The 22281-nt window shown below is 57.8% G+C and overlaps 1 protein-coding gene across 1 annotated transcript; it reads left to right on the top strand.

The window, feature by feature from the left end:
* The first annotated feature begins 1076 nt into the window (after nt 1-1076).
* On the top strand, nt 1077-21920 carry MTMR11 (myotubularin related protein 11). Its single transcript, XM_077841500.1, has 17 exons — nt 1077-1168; nt 5827-5899; nt 8171-8313; nt 8589-8661; nt 9214-9356; nt 11266-11350; nt 11487-11634; nt 13071-13158; nt 13657-13745; nt 14231-14355; nt 15227-15293; nt 15550-15620; nt 17100-17272; nt 18667-18837; nt 19386-19625; nt 20075-20353; nt 21846-21920. Exons 1-17 carry the CDS (start codon nt 1112-1114, stop codon nt 21918-21920), a joined length of 2100 nt encoding a protein of 699 aa, XP_077697626.1. The 5' UTR covers nt 1077-1111.
* The last annotated feature ends 361 nt before the right edge of the window (nt 21921-22281 follow it).

Raw genomic sequence — 22281 nt, 5'->3', positions numbered from 1 at the left:
ATTAAAGCCCCCACTCCATGAGTCATGTGATTATGTGAGAGCCTCAGCTTTCTAGCTGTTGGGGTCATACAGAAAAACTTGAAACTGTGACCTGACTGTGACCCCGAATGCTCGGAGCCCAGAAGACAAATGAAAATGTTATTAAAAAAACCCTCCTAATTTTTAAGGCAGTCTCACAATTGTTTGAGGCCTGATAATTTTTTTAAGTGCTTTCGCCTGGCAATATGGGGAGGTTAATGACTTGCCCAAGCTCGCAAAGCGAGCCAGCAGTCAAGCTACAAATAGAACCCAGGAGTCCTGACCCTCTAGTCCCTTGCTCTAACCAGTAGCCCACGCTCCCTTCCAGGAGCCCTGATTCCCAGCTCTCCTATTTAACTGCTAGATCAGGCTCACTGGCCTGAGCTGGGAATAGACTGGGGACTCCTGACCCCCTCCCCAGCTCTCACCCCTAGACCATCATCCCTCCCCAGAGCTGGGGATAGAACCCAGGAGTCCTGGCTCCCAGTCCCCTGCTCCGCCCCTTGCCTCGCGGCTTTGGCCCGATCCGCGGCCAATGCGATGACATTAAAATGCGGCTGGCGGAGGGGAGGGGGAACGGGGGGGGGCAGCGCCCAGAAAAGGGCCCGGGCTCCTTTAAGGCTGCGGCAGGTTTCAGCCTCTTCCCGGGACCCAGCGGGTCAGTTTCCCCAGGCGAGGGGGGACCCACGGCTGAGCGGTGCCGCCCCCCCCCCCATGAAGGAAGCGGGTTCCCCCCCCGCACCTTAGAAGGGGTCACGAGCGAGCCCCGCCCCGCCGCTGCATCCTCCCACCTGGGGCTGCCTCCTGCCCCGCCTGGGAGGCGAGTTTCTTCCACGCCGGCTCGCCACGCAGGGCCCCCGCCCCCGGACCGGGACCGGGACCCCGCCCCTGCCGCGGGGCTGAGCAGCGGCGGAGACCCAGGAACCCGGGGGCTGAGCCGGGCACCTTCCCCGCCATGGACTGAGCGCCCTGCCTTCTCCGCCGGGGCTGGGACTCGCCCCTTGCTCCCCCTTCCCTGCTGGGGGGGTTCACCCCCCCCCCCACGTCTCCTCCCCGCTGGGTTTGTGTTTATGGGGCACGAAGAGACTTGACAATGTTATCGGGCTCCAAAAACTCCCTTACAATCCAACAGGACGCGCAGGGCCCTCCGGTAAGTGGAAAGCTGGGGGGGGGGGTGTTGAAATACTGGGGGGGGGGGTCCTGCAACAATGTGCACGATGCGGGTGCTGAGCGCCACTGAACCAAACTGGAAAAACCCTCCAGGATGGAAGGAAAAACCCCTTCGAGCCGAGGGGTGCTGGTGCCCCCCCCTTCCAGCACCTATTGGTGGTGGGGGGAATAAGTTTATGGGCTGAGTCTCCGGGGCTGGCTTCCTCACCCTGTCTGGGTCGTGGGGAGTGTGTGTGGGGCTCTCCAGCCAGGGTGCTGGCTGTTGGAAGCAAAAGTGATGTTGGGGGGGGGGCATGGCATTGTTTGTCTCCCCCCTTTTTTTTTTGTTGTGTAGCCTGGGTGTTAAAATTGCAGTGGGGGGCTGGAGGGTGCGCGGCTCTGTCAAGCCCCCGGGGCTGCGGGGGAAAGGGGGTTCGTGCTCCTGGCCCACAGCAGCCCAGCTCCGGGTTTTCCAGCCAGCAGCCCCCGCTCCCCATGCGCCTGGCTGGCCGGGCTCGGGTCTTTCCGACGCCAAACGCCGCCGTTGGCCAGCGAGCCCCGAGCTCGGCAGCGGTAATTGGGAGCAGGGCTGTTTGCACGGTACGTTCTGTCCTGCGCTTCGGAGCCTGGGCAGGGCCCCCCCGCCCCGCGCCTTCTTTCTGGGACCAGGTTTTGCGCTGTCCGCTGGGGCTGGTAACCAGGCGACTGGTTGTTGTCCAAGGGGCTTTGTCCTTGCTCTTGCAAACGGGGTGACCCCCCCCCCCAAAAACCTCCAGCAAGCCCGGAGTTTGCGCAGGGCTTCCCTGGGGCTGGAGCGGGTCCGCGGGCTGAGGGTTTCTTTGCAGGGAAAGCTGGCTGGCCTTGGCTGCGCGGCTCTCTGCATTCCTTGCAGAATGAGACGATTGTTTTCCACCGCCGAGCAGAAATATGCTACGCAGGGGCCAAGCGCGCCCTGGCAGTAGAGACAGCGAGTCTTTAAAGACTCAGACAAGCCTCGTTTGTTGTTACATGGAGCCTAGGAGCCCTAGCCCAGGACCCTCTTCCGTGCTAGGCGCTGGACATGCACAGGCCACGCAGACAGCCCCTGCCCTGCCCCAAAGAGGTGACCGTCTGAGTAGAAGGCAGGCGACCGCAGGTGGAGAGAGACACATGGAGGAGCAGGGGGAAATAATGAGACCATAAGGAGGGGTGATCATTGCTATGATTTCAAGGGTGGAGAAAATCGCTTTCTAGAGCGGGGCCCTGATCTTGGTTAGAACATTTCTGTGCAAACAGCTGGGTAAAATCAGGGAGATTAGAGAGGTTTCAGAGTAGCAGCCGTGTTAGTCTGTGTTGGCAAAAAGAAAACGAGGATTTGTGGCACCTCAGAGATGAACAACTTTATTTGAGCATAGGCTTTTGTGAGCTACAGCTCGCTTCATCGGATGCATTAGATTAGAGAGGCCAGTGTGGGGGCAGAGTGGCTTAGTAGGTAATGCTCTGGACTGAGCTAGGGAGTATGAACTCTGTACTGGTACCTGTCAGTTAGGACAAGACTGTTCCCTGTCTCAATAAAGCTCTAGGATCTATCATCACGGTACTGAGCAGCACATCATGGTCTTTAGTGGATTTATCCTCACTGCCCCCTGTAAGGCAGGACGGTTATCCCAATGGGGAAATTGAGGCACAGAGAGGCCAAGTGACTTGCCCAAGTCTGTGGCACCGTAGGAAATTGAACCCTAGGAGCTAAACTTCCTAACCACGGGGCCCTGCTTCCTCCCACCTGTTGCTCAGTGCTCTAAATAAGTCTTTTGCCACTCCTCTTTAGACTCTCTTCCATTAGCCCTCCTGGTTACGAAATTTAGCAGTTTGCTGCCAGCTGATCTCCCCACCCCAGGGAAAACCTCTCATGGAATGAATATCTTGCTGACCCCTAACATTTTGGTCCGTGCTTGGGGGATGTCTTACCCTGCTGTCATGGCATAGCTGGGGGCTGGCGGGGCACTGAGCCTCCCGTATGCTTGATGGCGTCACTAACCAGCTGCTCTTACACACAGTTTTTGTAGCATTTTATGTAAAATCTGCCATGCTGGGTCAGGCCAAGGGTCCATCTAGCCTAGTGTCTTCCCTCACCATCTTGGCTAATAGCTATTGCCGGACCTAGCCTCCATGAACTTATCTAATTCTTAACTTTAACCAGAGCTCTTTGCAATGGCTATAAATAATGCAGTGCAATCCCTAGTAAGGACGCAGTTATTCTATAAAGGTGTCTCTGTAAATGTAGCCGAATAAGCTATGCTGGTATAAAACACCTTTACTATTGTAGTCTACATAATAACATGCAGGCTGCAGCACTGGAGAAATGCAGCCACGTCAGGGGCGGAGGTTGGTAGTCGCAATACAACAGCGAAGGGGGAGGGTGGGATCTGGTCCAAGGACACTGAAATAATGTTGTTAAAAAGTCAGATTTAAAAAAAAAAACAAAGCAGGAGAGAGCTTTAACTTTTGGGATCTCAGCCTCTGGTGTCATTAAACAATTATTGCCTGACACCCCCCCCCCACACACACACACATTGTCTGAGCCACGTAATTTTGCATACCTGTAAAAAAATTACTTTAAAAAACTGAATCATGCAAAGAGGTTCTGGGAACAAGCTGCATGTCCCCATTCCGTGTATGGGGCTGCAGGCACTAATAGAGTGGGATGCAGCAGATCTGTCTGCCTCAGGCTGGTTCCTAGCAGCCAGGTGGCCAGGCCATGAAAATGCCAGTTGGCACTTACTGGCTCCTCTTTCTGGCAGCCTCAGAAGTGGGGTCAGACAAGATGATCACAATGGGCCCATCTGGCTTTGCAAGCTACCAATGGGCCATGGAGACGAAACTCCCCTCTCTGCCCTACCGGGGATCTGTCCAGGATAGGGCTGAGTTGGGTGGGAGTGTGTCTGTGTGCCCACCAAACTTCGTCTGAGATTGCTAAGGTCCCAGGGGCCGTCTGTCTTGTCCCTTTCACCAGCTCTAAGATCCCTGGGACTGAGAGTGGTAAACGTTTCTCGTTTATACATTTGCAGTGACTTTGACTTGCAGTGTTCTGGGCCCTTAAGGTTGTTTACAGCTGCAAGGAGGTTTCCGGCTCACTATCTGATCAGGCAGAGGAAGGTATGCTGTGGCAATTCCACTTTGTTTGCTCTCTCTGCTTAACAAAAATGCCAGATAACCTTTGGTTGTGGTTTAGGTTTCAGGCAGTTATGTTCCGGCTAATCTTTCCTCTGTGTAGCTGTTCCCTGGTAGCGTGGCACTCAGATCTTACCCTGCGCCCTCAGCTGGCATTAGCCCCCTCCCCTTAGTTGACCCTAGTAGTCAGGAGACTTTGGCTTGCCCAAGAGTTGGGGAGTAGCCAAGCCAGCATAGCCATGTGGCTAGCTGAGAATCATAGATTTCAGAGGGGACGGACCACTGTAACCATCTAGTCTGGCCTCCTGTAACACCGGCCAGAGTACTTGCCCAGAAGAATTCCTCAGCCAGATCTTTTAGGAGAAAACCTTCCCACCCTGATTTTAAAATGGTCAGTGATGGTGCCAGGGCACCTGGGTTCTATTCCCAGCTCTGTGAGAGAAGTGTGGTTTAATAGGATCTGTGGATCTATTCCCAGCTCTGCCACTAAGTTGTTGTGTGACTTTGGGCAAAATCATTTAAAACTCATTGTGTTTCCCCATTGGTAAACTGAACTGGAAAGGCAAAGTGATGTACCCAAGGCCCCAGAAGGGAGTCAGGGTTGGAGATGGGATTAGAACTCAGGAATCCTGGGTCCTAGTCCTGTGCTCACGCCAGCCCTCCCCCCTCCCCCAAAAGCATCAGATTTTCAAAATATTATTGCCTGGGCCCATCTAAACAACCACCACCACTAAACAGCCACTCATGATCTGGGGCACAGGGAGGGGAAGTGACTTGCCCAAGGTCACCCAACAGGCTAGTGGCCAAGCAGGAAATAGACCCCCAGCTCTCCTGGGCCCCAGTCCACTGTACTATCCACTAGACCGCACTATCTCTCATGCATGCCATCACCATCCTGCCGTATTATTGTAAATGGAAGGGGGCTGAGTTTCCAGGTAAGAGCCATTGCTGTAGACCCCAGTGTGGCTAATCCCAAGCATTCCCCAAAAAACCCCACAAGCCCTGTCCCAAAATAATCATGAGATTGGCTTAAAAATCAGAAGATTTTAAATGTTTGGTTCCTTGTTTGTTTTCAAACTCTTTAGAGGTTGTGTTTTGTAGCTTTTTTTCTCGCAACCACAAGGCCAGGAAACTTCCTTTCCTTCAAGAAATAAAAGCCGAGATGCCCAAGACTCCAGGAGTTAGGGCTTTAAGAAGTGTACCCCATAGAATCCCGGAGGCTGGCCACTCAGATCCTTGTGACTGGCTGAGCCTCCTGCTGTGGGAGGGGATGGGGTCAGAAGTCAGGACTGCGAAGGGGAAGAAATAATTAACTAGCGGATTGGGTTAAATATTACTTGCCTTGCAGCGCCCTAGTTAGGGCCCCATTATATGGACATAAGCTAAAGAGACAGCCTCTGCCCCAGAGACCATGAAAGTTGCTGTCTGGTTCTCCAATGTCTGTGCATTAGCCCACAGTGAGGAAAGGGTTAAATCCAGCTAACAGCGACCTGTTCTCTTTCTTTACAGCTGAGAGGTCCAAAGTCCTCTGACATGAACGGCCAGAGAAACAGAAACTGCCAGGCTTTCCCGTGTATCCCAGGTATCCCCGCTGGCTACGGGGGAGTGGGTGGCTCGTGTTTTGACCCCCCAGTTGGGTTTCCTTGGGGCTTTCACTATGGTTCTAATAATAATCCCTAGCGCTAATCTAGCACTTTCCAGCTGCAGATCTCAAAGTGCATCACAAAGGAGCTAAGTATCACAATCCCCATTTGACAGGTGGGGAAACTGAGGCACAGAGTAGGGCAGCAACTTGCACCAGGTCACGCAGCAGAGCTGGGTATAGAACCCAGGTGTCCTGAGTCGTATCTCGGTGAGTAGCCATTAGACCACACTGCTGCCGAGCACTGGACGGGACCAGCAGCCGTGGTGTCTCTTCCCTGTTCCTTAGCTGCACAGAGGAGGACACAGCTGGGCTCCCCACTCGCCTGTGCGTGTGACATTGAGCGCCCGGGGTGGGGGGGACTGTGATGAGGTGTCTCTTCTCCAACCCCCTCCCCCCGCAAGGCTCAGAATGACAGAAATGTCGGGCTGGAAGGGCCCGTGACAAGCCCCCTGCGCTGTGGCAAGACCAAGTGAACCTAGACCAGAGCAGATGAGACCTGAAGTCCAGGCCCACAGACTCTAGCCACACGCAGCTCACCTGTGCCTGGCAGGCGGAGGAGCCCTTCCTTCCCTGGCCACAGCCACTTCACATCTGCTGTCGGCCCAGGCTCCCCCGGGGGGAGCGGGGCGGAGGGGGCGTGCCAGGACACCTGGGTTCCCTCCCTGGTTCTGAGAGGGAGGCAGGACTCCTGGAGTATAATGATTGGAGAGTAGAGAAGAAGGATGGTCCAGGGGCTTGGACACAAACCAAGAACTGGGTTCAAATCACTGCTGTGCCGCAGATGTCCTGTATGACTTTGGGCAAAGCCTTTGGTCTCCCTGTGCCTCAGTTTCCCACCTGGACAGTCGGGATAACAGCACTGCCCTGCCTCCTGGGGGGTGTGCGTGAGGGCTAATATATTGAAGGATGAGTGCTCGGATACTATGGAGCTTTGGTACTTTTATTAAAATCATTAAGCTGGGCCCAATCCTGATCCCCTTCCTCCTTAAGAGCCTTTCACTTTTGCTCTGTATTAGAGGCATGAAGGGTTAAATCGGGGCTCTGGGCAGCAGCTGTCAGAAGGCATTTCCTGGCTAGGATGACACGCTGCAGGCAGTGGCCGGAGCAGATGCTTTGCTGAATTCGTGACTAGCAAAGAACAACCGCTCCAAAGGCACCTGTTACCCGGGCAGTTCCCTTTCATGCCCAGCATGAGCGGCAGGGCCCCCGTTCCGCGGGCCACGCTGCCTGGGCTGAGGGAACTCAAGCTGGAGCAGGTCCATTGTTTGGCTTTTCTAGCGAGGCTCTTTAGCAGGGGCTGGCTGCCCAGCTGCTCTGTGATGCCCGCACTTGTTGACGTTGAGGGGGAGACGGTGCAGTCTGGTGGGTATAGCAGGGGACCAGGCGCTGGGACACCTGGGTTCTGCTCCCAGCTCTGGGATGGGAGTGAGGTCTAGTGGTTAAAGCAGGAAAATGGGAGTCAGGACTCCTGGGCTCTGTTTGTACTAGAGGGTCACACAGGTCACAGCTTCTGCAGACAGAGTTCACTGTGCACACCAGGGGCTGCTTGCGTCCCTTCATTTCCCCTCCTCCCCCAACGCTCCTGGTGTGGACCATCCCATCCCCCCGCTATTCCAGGGACTTGCTGCAACCTCCCGCCGGGGGCTCTGTGCGCCCTCCCCATTCCCCGCCCCATGCCGGGGGCTCTGTGTGCCCCCCCATCCCCACATGCCAGGGGCTGTTGGACTATTGAAAAGGTCAAGAGAAAACAGCCCCCCCTCCGTTGTGAAACCCCCTAGCCGAGGGCCCACTATTCTGAGCACGGCCTCCATTGTTCCCCGTGCAGGCGTTCTGTGGGGCAAACCCCCTTCCCCACAGCTCTGCAGGTACAATTTGCCGCCTGATCGGTGGCCCCAGCCGCTCCAGCCCCCTGAGGATCAGGCCTTCGGACCTAGATCCTGCTGGGGTAAATCCACCTGGTTCCATTGCAGCCCATAGAGCTTCATCAGTTTACGCCAGGAAAGGATCTGGCCCCTCGGTGTGCTTTTCCCTCCTGTGGCATTGCATGCCCCTAACCCAGTCTCTTGCCTGGCTTTGCGTCACTCCCCAGCCAGCCCTGGGCTCCTGCCTTTACCCCCTCCTTTCCGGTGCCCTGGGGAGCTGGTTTCACGAGTCATTCCAAACCACAGCGTTCTCCCAGCTCACCCTGACCTCTTCCCCGCCCTTCAGGGGAACACGTCCTGGAAGAGGCAGCTCGCGTGAGGAAGATCGTCCGCTCCAGGGATGGCCAAGGATCCATCCTGGGCACACTGTACTGCACCAACCTGAGAGTCGCCTTTGTGCCAGAGCCGGCCCCAGGTGACACGGTGGGGGTGAGTTGGAGGAGGCCCGGGCGGGAGCCGGGACGCCGGGGCAATGCGGGCGCCCGGGCGGGAGCCTTGTAGCCCTCAGCCACCTGAATTGCAGCCCTGATGCTCTCTAGTGGACACCATCCTCCTGGCCCTTCGGAGCCCCCTGGCTGTGGTGTGGGGGTGGGCCCCCTGTGCCAGGTTCTGCGAGTGGGGTCGGGGTGTGGGGATGTTCCTTCCCCATGCCGCAGGAGGGGGAATGGGCCTGATCTCTAAGGGCTGCTCCTTTCCCACCGTAGGCCCCTCGCTGTTCCACTTGCCTGCACAGTGAGCACGACGTGGCCCTGCCCTGCATCGGGAGGCTGGTGGCAGGTAAAGGGGGGCAGGAGAGGCCACCATTACATTCCACCCCATCAAGCCGCATCTCCTCCACCGCTGTGATGAGTTTGGCGTCTCTCAGCCTGTGCGGCTCACTGCCTCCATCCCAGCATCCATCCCTGTGGCTGGCGCTGTGATCCCCTCATGGGCTGTCCCAGTGGCAGAGAGGCCGGGGCCAAGGCCAGGCCATGGCGACCCAACTGCCCCCTTACCCACAGGCAGGGCTGGGGCCATGGCACCTTGGCGGGGGGGTGGTGGCACTGGAAGACTTGCCCTTGCCGTAGTTGACAGGGCCATACTCGGAGCGAGCCGTGGTCCCTCCGTGTGCTCTCCCCCTGGGCTTCCCGGTCACCAGGGCAATCCTGATCGGCCGCTGCCAGCTACCCCCCACACCAGGCGCGATCTCCATGCAGCTGGCTTGGGGGCCTATCCTGCCCCAGTCCCCCCCCATGCTGGAGGTCGAGCCTTCCCAGCTGCCCCAAGACTCTGGTTGCTGCCTGGCCTCCTGGGTCCAAGCCCCCCTCCTCTGCCTGGCTTCCTCTGCAGTGAACAGCTTCACCAAGGCCAAGGTGCTGACGGCCAGCTCCACCCTCAAGTTCATCCCAGAGGAGCTGGTGCTCTACTGCCGGGACTTCCGGGTGCTGCGTTTTGGCTTCCGTGACAGCAGCTTGGAGTACCAGGCCTTTCAGGTGAGCATCTGCCATTGCAGACAGGGGCACCCGCCTCTCCAGCCGGTGATTTCCAGGGCCCAGCGGCTCGGGGCTTCGGGACCCTTGGATACTGATGGGCACCTCCAGTGGACTGGCTCTGAGCTGGACCTGCTTGGGATTTGGGGGCTTGTCACACCAGGGGTTGCTCTGTGTGTCGCCTGGGTGGGAGGATGAGACCCCCCAAGGGGGTTGTTTTACCCCTCGTGTGGGGTCTAGTGGATTAACACAGGGGACTAGGAGCCAGGAATCCTGGGTTCAATTCCTAGCTCCAGGAGGTGAGTGGGATGATGTGGTTTGCGGGGAGGCGAGGTCCTATTCCGGGCTCTGCTGCTGACTCCGGGCAGGGATGTCCACGCTGCTCAGGGCAGGTAGGCAGACTCATGCCAGCCCCGTCTGAGCTCGCGTGCTAAAGACAGCAGCGAGGGCGTTTGCAGCCAGAGGGCAGCTCAGAGCCGGGGGCTGGGCGGGCTTGGACTCAGGCGACTAGCCTGGGCCACAGCGTCCGCACTGCTGTTTTCAGCACGCTTACGAGTCTGTCTCCCTGGGCCGGGAGCGGCACCACCCAGCTGCAGGGCAGATCCAGCCTATGTGACCTGGAGCAAGATGGTTCGGTTTCTTCCCTCTTTCCCGAGGTCCCTTTCCTCACGAATCTATCTCCCACAGGGCTCAGAGCTGCAGAACCCTGGGCAAGGCAAACCCCACCCTTCCCTTCCCGCCCCCTGTCTAGCGATCCTCTGATGCCCCGAAACACCCAGCGTCCCCGGCTCCTGTCTCTGCCTTAGCTGGGACCCTCCAGCAGCGAAGAGCCTGCTCTTCAGAGGGGCTGAGCGCTTCCAGCTCCCAGTGACTTCACTGAGGGTTGTCAGCTCGGCAGCTTTGAAAACCCGGCCTGTCATAGAATATCAGGGTTGGAAGGGACCCCTGAAGGTCATCTAGTCCAACCCCTGCTCGAAGCAGGACCAATTCCCAGTTAAATCATCCCAGCCAGGGCTTTGTCAAGCCTGACCTTAAAAACCTCTAAGGAAGGAGATTCTACCACCTCCCTAGGTAACGCATTCCAGTGTTTCACCACCCTCTTAGTGAAAAAGTTTTTCCTAATATCCAATCTAAACCTCCCCCACTGCAACTTGAGACCATTACTCCTCATTCTGTCATCTGCTACCATTGAGAACAGTCTAGAGCCATCCTCTTTGGAACCCCCTTTCAGGTAGTTGAAAGCAGCTATCAAATCCCCCCTCATTCTTCTCTTCTGCAGGCTAAACAATCCCAGCTCCCTCAGCCTCTCCTCGTAAGTCATGTGTTCTAGACCCCTAATCATTTTTGTTGCCCTTCGCTGGACTCTCTCCAATTTATCCACATCCTTCTTGTAGTGTGGGGCCCAAAACTGGACACAGTACTCCAGATGAGGCCTCACCAATGTCGAATAGAGGGGAACGATCACGTCCCTCGATCTGCTCGCTATGCCCCTACTTATACATCCCAAAATGCCATTGGCCTTCTTGGCAACAAGGGCACACTGCTGACTCATATCCAGCTTCTCGTCCACTGTCACCCCTAGGTCCTTTTCCGCAGAACTGCTGTCACGCCCTGCCCAGGAGAAGCCCCGAGCGGCAAAGCTTGGGGGCGGGAGGGGGGGTTTTCTGCTCCAGCGGGGTTGGCCGGGGTCCCGTCACGACTCTTCTGTTCAGCTGTCTGGCTCAGCGATGGGCCTGCAGCCCCAGGGACTTGCGCGGGCTATTTGTCCTGGGCTACAAACCTCCATGGGTCAGTGTTGCAAGCGCTGCCCTGCTGGGGGGGCCTTCCTGGATCCCCAGCCTGGTGGCGTACCCTCTGCCCTCCTGTGGGCCCCCAAACCCTGCCCACAGCCCCAGACGCCGCTGTTTTCCAGGTGACGCTGGCCATTGTGCAGGCTCAGGAGAGCAGCAGCAGAAGTGCGGAGATGTGGTACGACGGCACTGCTATCAGGAACCTGGGTAAGTGGCATCTCCGCTTGGCGTGTAGCCCTGCCCCCAGGCCCTGGCAGCTCGAGGGGCCCGTCCCTGGGGTGGCTGGACCCACGAGGCACTGCCCCGCTCGTCCCTGACAGCCATCCCTCCTGTGCGGCTTCAGAGAACGCCTGGCCGAGCACGGAGGAGTCATCGTCCCCCGCGACGCTGCTCTTCGAGAGTCCCTGCGACTGGGAGAAGGAGCTGAGGCGGCTCGGGGCTGCTGGCTGGAGGGTCAGCCCGGTCAATGAGCGCTTCGACATGGCCACCAGGTAAAGCGTGGCCCAGCTGCCGGTCCCCCCGCTCCGGCGTAGGGGGGATCGGGGGGTGAGTTAGATCCTCGCCCTAACCCCAGCCCACGGCATGGGAGCATGTTACAGCCAGGAGCGGCGGAAGTGCCCTAAAAGTGTGTGTGTGTGTGGGGGGGGGGGGGCGCAGGTGCCTTAAGTGTGTCCCCCACCCATGCCGTCCTGCCCATTTCCCCCGCCCTCGTGCTGCCCATTCCCCTCAAAGTCCCGCCCTTGTCCCGCCCCCTCCCTCAAGATCCCGCCCCACGCTCGCTCCTCTCCACCGCTCCCCTGTCACTTGCCTTCACGGCCGGTTAAGAAGTGGGAGGGGCCTGGCCCCTGTCCCCACTTCCGGCTCCCCTGGTCACAGCCCCTCCGGGTACCCTCCAGTAATTGGGACTCCCTGAGCTGTGGGAATGCCCTCTGCCGCGAATCTCCCTCAGACCCCCTTTCTACAGTGGGTATGGTGTTCAGCCCTTGGCTACAGTCCCAGGTCCATATTGATGGCCCCCTCCCGGATTGAGCATAACCTCCATGGGCATGTGGCTTCCTCGAGTGGCTAGGGAAGCACAGTGAAAATGTTCATGATTTTGAACCACGTTTCGATCCCGAAGTGGGTGGTGGTTGGGGGCAAGAAGTCAAAATCTCAAACGTTTCCTTGAACTGGAAAAACTTGTAGCTTCCTTCCGATTTTGACCCTTTTACATTTTTGTTTTACTCACATTCACTCAAGTTTCTAAACCGAAAGGGGCTTTGACCCGGAAAACTGGAATTCCTCATCTCGCAAATATCAAAATGAAACGTTTCGACAGCTTTGGGATTTTTCCCTGAATGATTTTGATTCACAAAATGAGCCAAAACTAATCACCTTTGGCGTGGGAAACCTCCGGGTTTCGACAAACTGACGCTTTCTAGGGAAAAATCCTTTGGCTGTCAAATTCCCGAGAGCTGTAGGTGGAAGGCCTGTCTGGGGAGAGCTGGTGGGAGCTCTCTTCTAGCACACGTGGGAGGGATGCTGTGGGCCAGCAGACCCTGAGTTCTCTTCTCTGTCTGTGCATGTTAATGTGGGATGGATCCGGGGGAGTCTTGTGAGTTGTGGGGGTGGCAGGATTTGGGAATGTCCTTGTAACAGGGAGATCTGCCTCCTTTAAGAGCCAGGGGCCATCCAGCCCTGTCTGATTATCAGACCTGGTGGGGATCAGGCAGGTGTTTCCTGTCAAGGTCTGAGAGTGCTCAAAGGGGAGCTGTGGGAAGGAGGCAGGTGCCGGAGTAGTGGAATGGGAGAGGCCTCGAGGGTCCCGCATCCCACTCTGGTTGTAGTGTTTGTGTGCAGCTCCTGAAGAGGCTTGGGGCGAGGCGGGCCGGCAGCCCTCTGTGCTTGCTCTGAGCTGGTTCCCCTCCGACTCCGCTTCCTCCCGCAGCCTCCCCAAGTACCTCTGGGTCCCCAGCAGGCTCCTGGACAACGAGCTCAAGAGGGCCTTTGGCCACTTCAACGCGAGGCGCATCCCGGTGAGTGTCTCCTGCCCCGGGAGCAGGCTGCGAGCTGCCACCTTGGGGAGAGGAGGGCGGTTCCTAACGACCTCCCCTGCCTCACCAGGTTCTGGGGATGGGGCAACCACCGGGGGGTGCCGTGGGAGGGTGGGGTTCTTATTGAGGCAGGGGGCATTGGGCCAGCAGGGTGGAATAAGGTGTGAGGACCCCCCCCCACCCCGCACGGTAGGCTGTGTTTCCCTGCGGCCAGTGCCCTGTGAAGCTGGCCTGCCATCAAATGGGGACTACACCGCTCTTAAACCAGCAGGGGAGGGAAGGCTGAGGAGGGAGGGTCTCCACCAGCTGGTTGGGTGGGGGTGTATCCCAGAGCCAGTTAGGGGGAGGCAGGTCCCTGAAGCTGGGGGGAGAGGAGGAAGGCGGGAGACAAGGCCCCAGAGCTCAGGGCCCTGGCGTGTGCTGTGGAGAGCCTGCAGCCAGTGGAGTATCATTTCGTTCTGTTCCCCTGTGCCTCCCCAGAGGCTGTGCTGGCATCACCCGGGAGGCAGCGACCTGCTGAGAGCCGCTGGCTTTCACGCCGACTCGGACCCCGAGAAGGAAGACGTGAGGTACGAGCCTCGAGGACATGGGAATAGGGCTGCGCTGCCCCAGTCTGGGAGCTCGGGGGAGCTAAATAGGGCCAGGCTGGGGGTGGAAGACTCCCCAGGAAAACCCAGCTGCTCTAGGGAGTCGGGGGGGTGTGGCTCAATTGGGGGCACTCTCCCTTACAGTCAGTGCTGGCCCCAGTGTGGCACTAGGGGGCGCTGTGCTGCAGGGAGCTGGGTGGGTGCTGTCCCCTCCTAGCTGGTGCTGACCTCAATGCCCCAGTGTGACACTAGGGGGCACTGTCCCCTCATAGCCCGCGCTGACCCCAATGCCCCAGTGCAGCACTAGGGGGCGCTGTGCTGTAGGGAGCTGGGTGGGTGCTGTCCCCTCATCGCCGGTGCTGACCCCAGTGCCCTCGCATCATGGTAGGAGCGCTGTGCTGCCGGGCCCCATAGCCCAGACCAAAGCAGTGATTCCACCTCCCCGGTGCGGCTGCGTCTCTCTGCAGGTCCGTGGAAGCGCTGATGCTCGCTGGCCACGCCCAGTGCGTGATAGTGGAGACAGCTGCTGACCTGCCCAGCCCTGCAGAGATCCAGCTCTCTTACCTCAAGCTTCGGGCCCTCTGCCTTCCTGGTGAGACCCGGCCTCGGCCCCGGCACTGAGGTCACTTCTCAATAGCAGTCGCTCGCCTGAGCCGACGCCTGCGGAATCCCAGACAGTAACTAACCAGCTCTTCAGCGGGGAGGACCTGGGCTATTCTGGATTGGATCCCGCTTGGGAATCAAGGGACCGTTATCACTAGTTTGTATCTGATGCACCTGTGCTGGATTTCCAGTTTCTCCTCTCTTGCTCTTGGTGCTTGTCTGGCTCCACCATTGTCAGAGTGTCTCGTGCCGTGGGTTATATCCTCCCAATCCCCCAGGGAGGTATTATCCCTGCCTTACGGGGGGGAAGTGAGGCCCAGAGAATTACATGATTTGCCTGAGGGAGTCTGTCAGAACCAAGATCGGAGGCCGATACTGTAACCCCGAGGCCGTCTCTCTCCTCCTGGAAGCAGCTGGCTGTTTGACGCAAGGAAGCCAGGGCTCCGTAAAACAGGCCTGGCTAAAGCCAGAGCACAGTCCTGCACTGGCTGAGAGGCAGGTGGGACTCGAGGGTCTCTTCCTTCCATGTCTCCTTCCTTGTCTTCTCTCCGGGACAATTCCTGACCTGCCACAGAAAAGGCAGCCCAAAGGAAGGATGTTCAAGACTCTAGGCTGGGACTGAGGAGACCTGAGTTCTGTTCCCATCTCGGCCACAGACTGTCTGATCTGGGTCAAGTCACTTTACCTCCTCTGTGCCTCATTTCCTCTGTCTGACCAGGGATAATCATTCGCTCCCTGCCAAGGGGGTGGTGAGGATTAAAACCCAGTAATGATAACCTGGCGCTACACGGCTGGAGGCTGGATAAACCTCTCCACAGCCAAAGTAGTAATTGGGGTTCTTCGGCGTGGCTTCCTTTCAGACTCCTCTGTGGCCGATGAGAAGTGGCTCTCTGCCCTGGAGGGGACGCGCTGGCTGGACCACATCAGGTGAGAGCCGCCCCATACGCTGACGCCTTAACTCCAGGAGCACAGGCCCTACAGAACATCTGGGTGGGACTGGGTAACCACCATCCCTCTGTTGGGGGCTGCCCCAGCGTGGGGGGTGGAGCTCTCTGGGGGGAGTGACTGGCAGGACCGTGCCTGGCTGGATGAATTTCAGATGGTGCTGGGGGGGTGAGGGGGTCCTTTGCTTCCCATTGGCTGCAGGGTCTTCGTTTTCAGTAGTGACCCCCTCTCCTTGCAGGGCTTGCGTGAGGAAAGCGAGCGAGGTGGCCGCCCTGGTGGCGGAGAGGTCCCGCTCTGTCATCCTGCAAGGTAGAGTATGTCGCTCCCTCCTCCGGCCCAAGCACAGGCTGGCTGCCCTGAGGCAGGGCCAGGGATGGGGTGAGCCCGGCAGGGGAATAAGCAGCTGCAGTGAGCTCCTCGGTACAGGCTCTGTGACGCTTCCCAGATCTGTGAGGCACCTGGCTACTACCTGTCCTTTGCGTGAGGCAGGCTTGTCTGTGCCTGCCGGGGGTTGGCTCCCCGACCCCACGGGCAATGCAAGCACTCCGCTCTAGGTCATGTGGGCCCTGCTGTCGCTCTGTAGGTTAGCGATTGGCCCATCTCCGTGGAGGGTCCAGCCCCGGTGCACTGGCCACTGGCAGCATTCACTGACTCGCTGCTCCCAAAGAAGCAGCACACCCCAACTTCCCAGTTCCTGCTCACATCACCACTCGCCAGCACTTAGGTCTACTTCTAGTGAAACCGAGGCTAGGTTTACATGGCCAAGCCCAGAGATGCAAGGAGCAGCAAGTGGCAGTGTGGGAAAGGAATGGTTACACCTCACAGCAGGCCTTCTCGAGCTCCACCGAATTAACAGTCCCCTCCTGTCTCCTAGAGCAACGCTCACCCCAAATCCTTGCAGGACTTTACAGCCAGGGTCCAGCTTTGCTCCTAGGTGGAGGACTCAATGCTGTTTCTTTGCTCCCCAAGATATGCCAGCCCCACCCTCTGTCTGTATTCAGAAGCAGGACACCTCCCCTCCCTCCACTAAAAAGAAAAGGAGTACTTGTGGCACCTTAGAGACTAACCAATTTATTTGAGCATAAGCTTAGCACAAGCTTATGCTCAAATAAATTGGTTAGTCTTTGAGGTGCCACAAGTACTCCTTTTCTTTTTGGAAATACAGACTAACCCAGCTGTTACTCTGAAACCTCCCTCCACTGTTTGTTTCCTGTAGATTTCACAGTTTCTCATTTCCTCACTGGCTCAATATGTAAATAGGTCTCCGATGTGAGGCATACAATACACAATAGCCAAACTGCCAGGCAGGGGGAGAGGTGTCTGTTACCTCCTGGTGACCTGCCTTAAGTCCAAGACTTTAAGAACATAATTTTCAGGCCCCTCATGCCCTAAATATTATCCATCCATCCAGTTTGCAATTACTGTAAAGACTAGTGGGCTACTGGCTCTTGGTAGAGACCTCACATGTCACCCCTGGGTGAACTATTGTGCATATATCTGATCCCTGGGAAACCCTATGCAACCCCTGTGCCCTCTGCCTGTTGGCACCAAGGGGTGCCTGGGTCACAGGCTCCATGCTGGCCAGTGGGCGGGCTGGCCGACTCTGGGAATCGGGGACTGATGGAGGGTCATTGAGTGGGTCCCAGGCCAGATCCTTGCGGGACATCACAAGAGCTACTGCCGATCAGCCTCTGCATTAGCAGCTGCAGCAGAGAGGTCTCTGGACAGTGGAGCCGTGATGCTCCTCTTGCCGAGGTCCCTCACTCTCTGTACCCTTCCGCCTCACAGAGTCAGATGACCGGGATCTGAACTGCCTGCTGGCCTCCCTTGTCCAGATCCTGTCAGATCCCCACGCCCGCACCCAGTCTGGGTTCCAGAGCCTGCTGCAGAAGGAGTGGGTGGTGGCAGGGCACCCCTTCCTCCAGCGCCTCAATCTCCTCCGGGACAACGACCGTGAGGAGGTGAGTCTCTGAGCACCCGCGGCTCCGGCTTGATGCCTGGCTGTGTTGGCCAGAGGGGGGCATGCTTGAGAGCGATGGGAGTTCTACCAGTCCGGCCCCCGTGACACCACTGTGTCGAATGTCTCCCAGCACGTGGGCTCTGCCTTTTGGCTCCGAGCACAGCTGGCCGGGAGCGTGGCTTGATGGCCATGCAAAACTGAGAGGGTTTCTTGGACTGACGGTTGCCTTCCCTCCTCCCCCGTCGGCTGGTGGGATGCCGGACTCAGAAAGCAGCTGTGATCCAATCATTCCCAGCGTCTGCCCTGCTCCCAGCCAGGGCACTTGGGGCCCTGGGCTCTAGATTTCCCTCTGCTGCCAGTCATGTCAGCATCTGTTATGGTGGGGCTGGGATAAGGGGGCTGGGTGAGGGGAGAGGCAAGGTGGGAGCAACTGGCTGTGGGGGCCGCAGTTGGGAAGGTGCGGAGATGGCTGGGTGGGGATCGGCAGTAGCTCCGGAGTCTGAACCAAACCCAAGCAACCCCTCTAGGCTTTGTCCAGCTGGATACTTGCTAGGACGCTTGTCCTTGGCTCAGGATCCACTGCTCTGGTGGGGACCTCTGCTGGGCAGCCTGTGAATGACACTGTTACCGGCCTGTGCTGGATTACAGTGCGGGCAATTAGCCATGGGAGCGGCTGTTCGGAGCCTTTGAATCGGGATTGTTTGGCCTCTTGCTGAAAGACACGCTCTAGCTCCACCGAAAGCTAATGGGCTTGGTGGAGGAGTCGTTGGGCGACGATCTCTGGCCTGTGCCACGCAGAAGTCGGCTGAGATGCTGCAAAGGGGGCAGGGGAGTAATAAGTTAGAGAGGAAAGATGGTCTGGTGCTTCCGTGCTAGCCTGGATATGCTCCGGATTCCTTGGTCCAATTCCCCGCTCTGCCGTTGGCTCCCTCTCTACCACAGTTCGTCATCTGTCCAACGGGATAATGGCCGTGCTTCCCGGGGAGCTGGGGGGAATAAATGCACTGGAGATGGCGAGGCGCCCAGATGCTATGGAGATAGGCACCAGAGAAGGAGCACAGATCGTTTGCTCCTATGTGGGGGCAGGGCCTGAGCTCTGATCCCCAGGGCAGGTTGTTCAAGCTGCCCCGGTCAATCGCAGCATTGCTGCGAGCAGTTTGACGGTATTTCCTTTCTGGGTAAATCTCCACAGCATTGCTGCACGGATGGTCCGCAGCTGCCACTTTCCACCCCAGAGTCAGCTGCTTTTCAGTGGTGGGAGAGCGATTGCTATGCAGTGTTGCTGCAGGTTGTTTCGGGAGCTGTTCTGTTGCGCCCCAGAGTTGGCTGCATTTTTGCTGTGTCCTCAGGGAGTTCTGTTTTTTTTTTTTTTTCTTTTCCCCCCCTCTCTTATAGTCTCCGGTGTTTCTGCTTTTCCTGGACTGCGTGTGGCAGCTGCTCCAGCAGTTCCCAGCATCCTTTGAGTTCACAGAGACATACCTGGTGGCCCTCCACGACAGCAGCTACATACCCTTCTTCAGCACCTTCCTGTTTAACTGCCAGTGGGAGAGAGATCGCAGAAATCAGGTGGGTCCAGCATGGAGCCTCCCAGCTACAGTGAAACACTCGGCTGCTCTGCGGTCATTGCCCCAGGCGCTATCCTACCGTGGGCGGAGAAGGGGGAAATCCGGTGCTGGGGTTAATGCAAGGCCTGGGAGTGAGGACTCCTGGGTTCTCTTCTCAGCTGGGAGAGTGAGGCATGGCCTAGAACAGGCAGCTGGAGAACAGGACTCCTGGGTTTTATTCCCAGCTCCTAACAGAGCAGGAGACTGGGAGACCAGACTCCTGGGTTCTTCTATTCCTGGCTCACTGCCTGACCTAAGGCGAGTCAACTTGCTTCTTTGTGCCTCAGTTTCCCCATCCATAGAACAGGGTGGGGCTCATGATTCTCTTCCACCTCTGTGACGCTCTGAGATCCTCAGTGCATAACGTTCCCCTTAAAGGGCCCGCTCCTGGCCCAGCCTCAGTGGGGTACGGAGTGCAGCCTCTCTCAGGGCCAGGGGGGCAAAGGGATAGGGATGTGCATTCGCTGTTCCTCTCGGAGACACCTCTCGCACTCTCTCTTCATCTCCCAGCACCGTGCCTCCAACCAGATCTACGCGCCCGTCAACGGCTGGCGGGAACCCCTTCCCCTGGAGATCCTGCAGAAGGGTGGCCGCCTGGTGAAGGAGACGGGGGGCCCCTACTTGCCCACCATCTGGGACTGGGCGCTGCGCTACACCACCCAGCAGAGGGCACAGTTCAGAAATCCCGCCTATGCCAGGGGCAGCAGCAGCGTTCCAAATGGCAACTCTGCCCCACTAGGGGGCGACAAGGTGAGTGCGCTGGGCTCCAAACACTGGGTGGGGTAGTAGGAGCGATTTGGGGGCAGGGAGTGTGTTGTCCGGCAGTCATGCCATGGGGCTGTAGGGGTCAGGGCAACTGGGTTTTCTTGATGGCTGCGAGGCCTTTCTGAGCCTCAGTTTACTTTTTCTGTGTCACTAGTAGAGCTGGCAATAGAACCCAGGAGTCCTGATGCCAGCATGCCTGCTCTAACCACTAGACCCTACTCTCCTCCCAGAGCTGGCAATAGAACCCAGGAGTCCTGAAGCCCAGTCCTCCCCTCTAACCCCTAGTCCACACTCTCTCCTAGGCAGGGTTCAGTAAAGTATCCTGCTCCCGGCTGAAGCACCAAAACCTGGGGGGGAGGGAGAAAATGTGCTGAGTGTTACTGTCCTGGATTTCCGTCCCCCCCATCCCTCTCTCTCTCTCTCTCTCTCTCCAGCTGGAAGCTGCCTTGTCTGGGAACGGGGCCGTGTACCTGTTTGTCAAGGGGGGCCTCTCACCACAGACCCACCTCTTCCCCTGGAAGAATGGCTCGCTTTCCAGAAAGGGCTGGCGGTGGGCTCAGTCCTTGGAGAGCCTCAGCGAACAGGACCGGTCCTTGAGGAGCAAACCCAGTGGCTGCCCCCTGCAGCCTGAGGGGCTGCTACTTCCTGCCTCTGTGGGCCCCCTGATCCAGCTCTGGAGAAGGTGTTACCTGCGGGGGAGCCAGGAAGTTCAGGTAACGCCAGCACCAGGGACATTAGCAGACAGAGTGGCTGTGGGGTTAAGGCTCTGAGCTGGGACCTAGGAGCCACTTCCCTGCTCTACCACAGATGCCTTGTGCCTCCTGTTGCTATTGGGTGGAGCAGCATAGCCTAGCAGATAGAGCACTGGCCTGGGAGTCAGGAGACCTGGGTTCTGTTCCTGGCTCCGCCACTGACTCTATAGGTCACCTTGGGCAAGTCATCTAGTTTTTGTGCCTCCGTTCCTCTGTATAAAATGGGAATAATCCTGCCCTGCTTCCCAGGGGGTTGTGAGGATAAATCCATTAGTGGTTCCATGGGGTCAGAATCTATAGTGAAGGGTGCCAGATGAAACCTGTAGATTAGTAGCAAATTACCTCTCTGTCGAATCTGGGTGCGGGGATGGACTGAGGATGGTAATGAAGATACTCTGTGTATCCCCTGTAGGAAGTCCAGTATTAATACCCTCTTGTGCAGAGGGGTAAACTGAGGCAAAGTGAAGGTGGCATGGCGAGTCAGTTACAAGAGAACCCAGGAGTCCTGATTCCCATATTCATTTTTGTTACAGTAGCGCCTCGAGAGCGGAGCCCCATTGTTTTAGGTGCTGTACAAACAGATAATAGAGAGGGTCCCTGCCGAACAGAGCTGGGCCCAGGCTTTTAAATCCAGGGAGGCTGCAGCTGACCTGGCTGCAGTTTCCCTGCAAAGAGCCCTGCATGGGAAACATCTGGAAAGAGGGACCCATACATATGATGCCCTGTCACTTTCGGCTTCCTTAAAAGGATTGTGATTGGAAACAGAGTTCCCCGGTTGAGCCTCCAGAGGCCCTGTCACACGCTGAGGTGCTCCCTTTCCCTGCCCGGCCTGCCTGAGGGCATCGAAACATTTCCTGGACATCGGAGTTAGAGGAAGAACGTAGCACGGCTCTCTGGGGGGCAGAGGAACATGGCTCTGGTTTGGCCACTGGCATGGCTTAGATCTTGCTAATGATCTCAATCCACCTGAGACAGAGGCCTCAAAATCCCCGGCAGCTGCCAGGCCTGGCTGCTCTGGTGATTTGTGTTTTTTAAAAAAAAATATATTTTTTAGTCTGTATGGGAAAGGCCCAGGGCTCGAACAGCTGGAGGGGCATCGGCTGAGCTGAGTGTATGGGGGGGGACCGCAGGCCTGGGATAGCAGGGTCTGTTGCAGGTCAGGATAGGAGGGTATTGGTGGATCTGCACCGGGCACCCAGACTGCGACAGGACGGAGGGCCATGAGCAGAGGCGCGTTACCTGCCCAGGTTGTTCCAGCTGGGGCTGACTCAGCCATCGTGTCCCCCAAGCCCTTGCGCTATACCCGAGTCTAGCTGGGGTGCTGAGTCTCTCACTTGCCTGGTCGCCAGCCCCAGGGAGTGCAGCTTGGGAGCACCCACAAAGCTAGGCACAGTGTAGACTCAGCCATCCCTGAACCGCCCTTACTGTCTGTGTCTCTGACTCTCCCCATCAGCGCGGCCTCTTTGCCTCCACGCTCGCTGAACTTGCGGAGGAGCTGGACCTGCTTCGAGAGCGGCTGGGCGACTGACAGGCGAGAGGACCCACTTGGGAGACTCGCCATGGCAGCAGAGAGCCCCAGCCGGGGGCACCGGGGGCACACGGAGCCCCCTCTCGCCATCCCCCTGAAGGCGAAACGCCGTGAAGACTGGACGGCATCGCGTCCCTGCTGCCATGCTGGAGATGGGAGAGTGCCCTGGGCAGAACCGGATCTGTCTGCTGGGCCAGTGGACAAACGGGGGGACTTGGAGTTGTAGGAACGGCTTCAACAGAATTTGGGCACTGCTGTCCCTCCTGACGCTGGGAGCTGCCCATCCTTCTGTGGCTGCTGGAAAGGGAACCGGGTAACCCTGTTCATCTAAAGGGCTTGCTCCCACCCCCGCAGCTCAGGG

The sequence above is a fragment of the Eretmochelys imbricata genome, chromosome 24, assembly GCF_965152235.1.
Source record: "Eretmochelys imbricata isolate rEreImb1 chromosome 24, rEreImb1.hap1, whole genome shotgun sequence".
Classification (NCBI taxonomy): Eukaryota; Metazoa; Chordata; order Testudines; family Cheloniidae; genus Eretmochelys; species Eretmochelys imbricata.
This window is presented reverse-complemented; position numbering and strand designations above follow the sequence as displayed.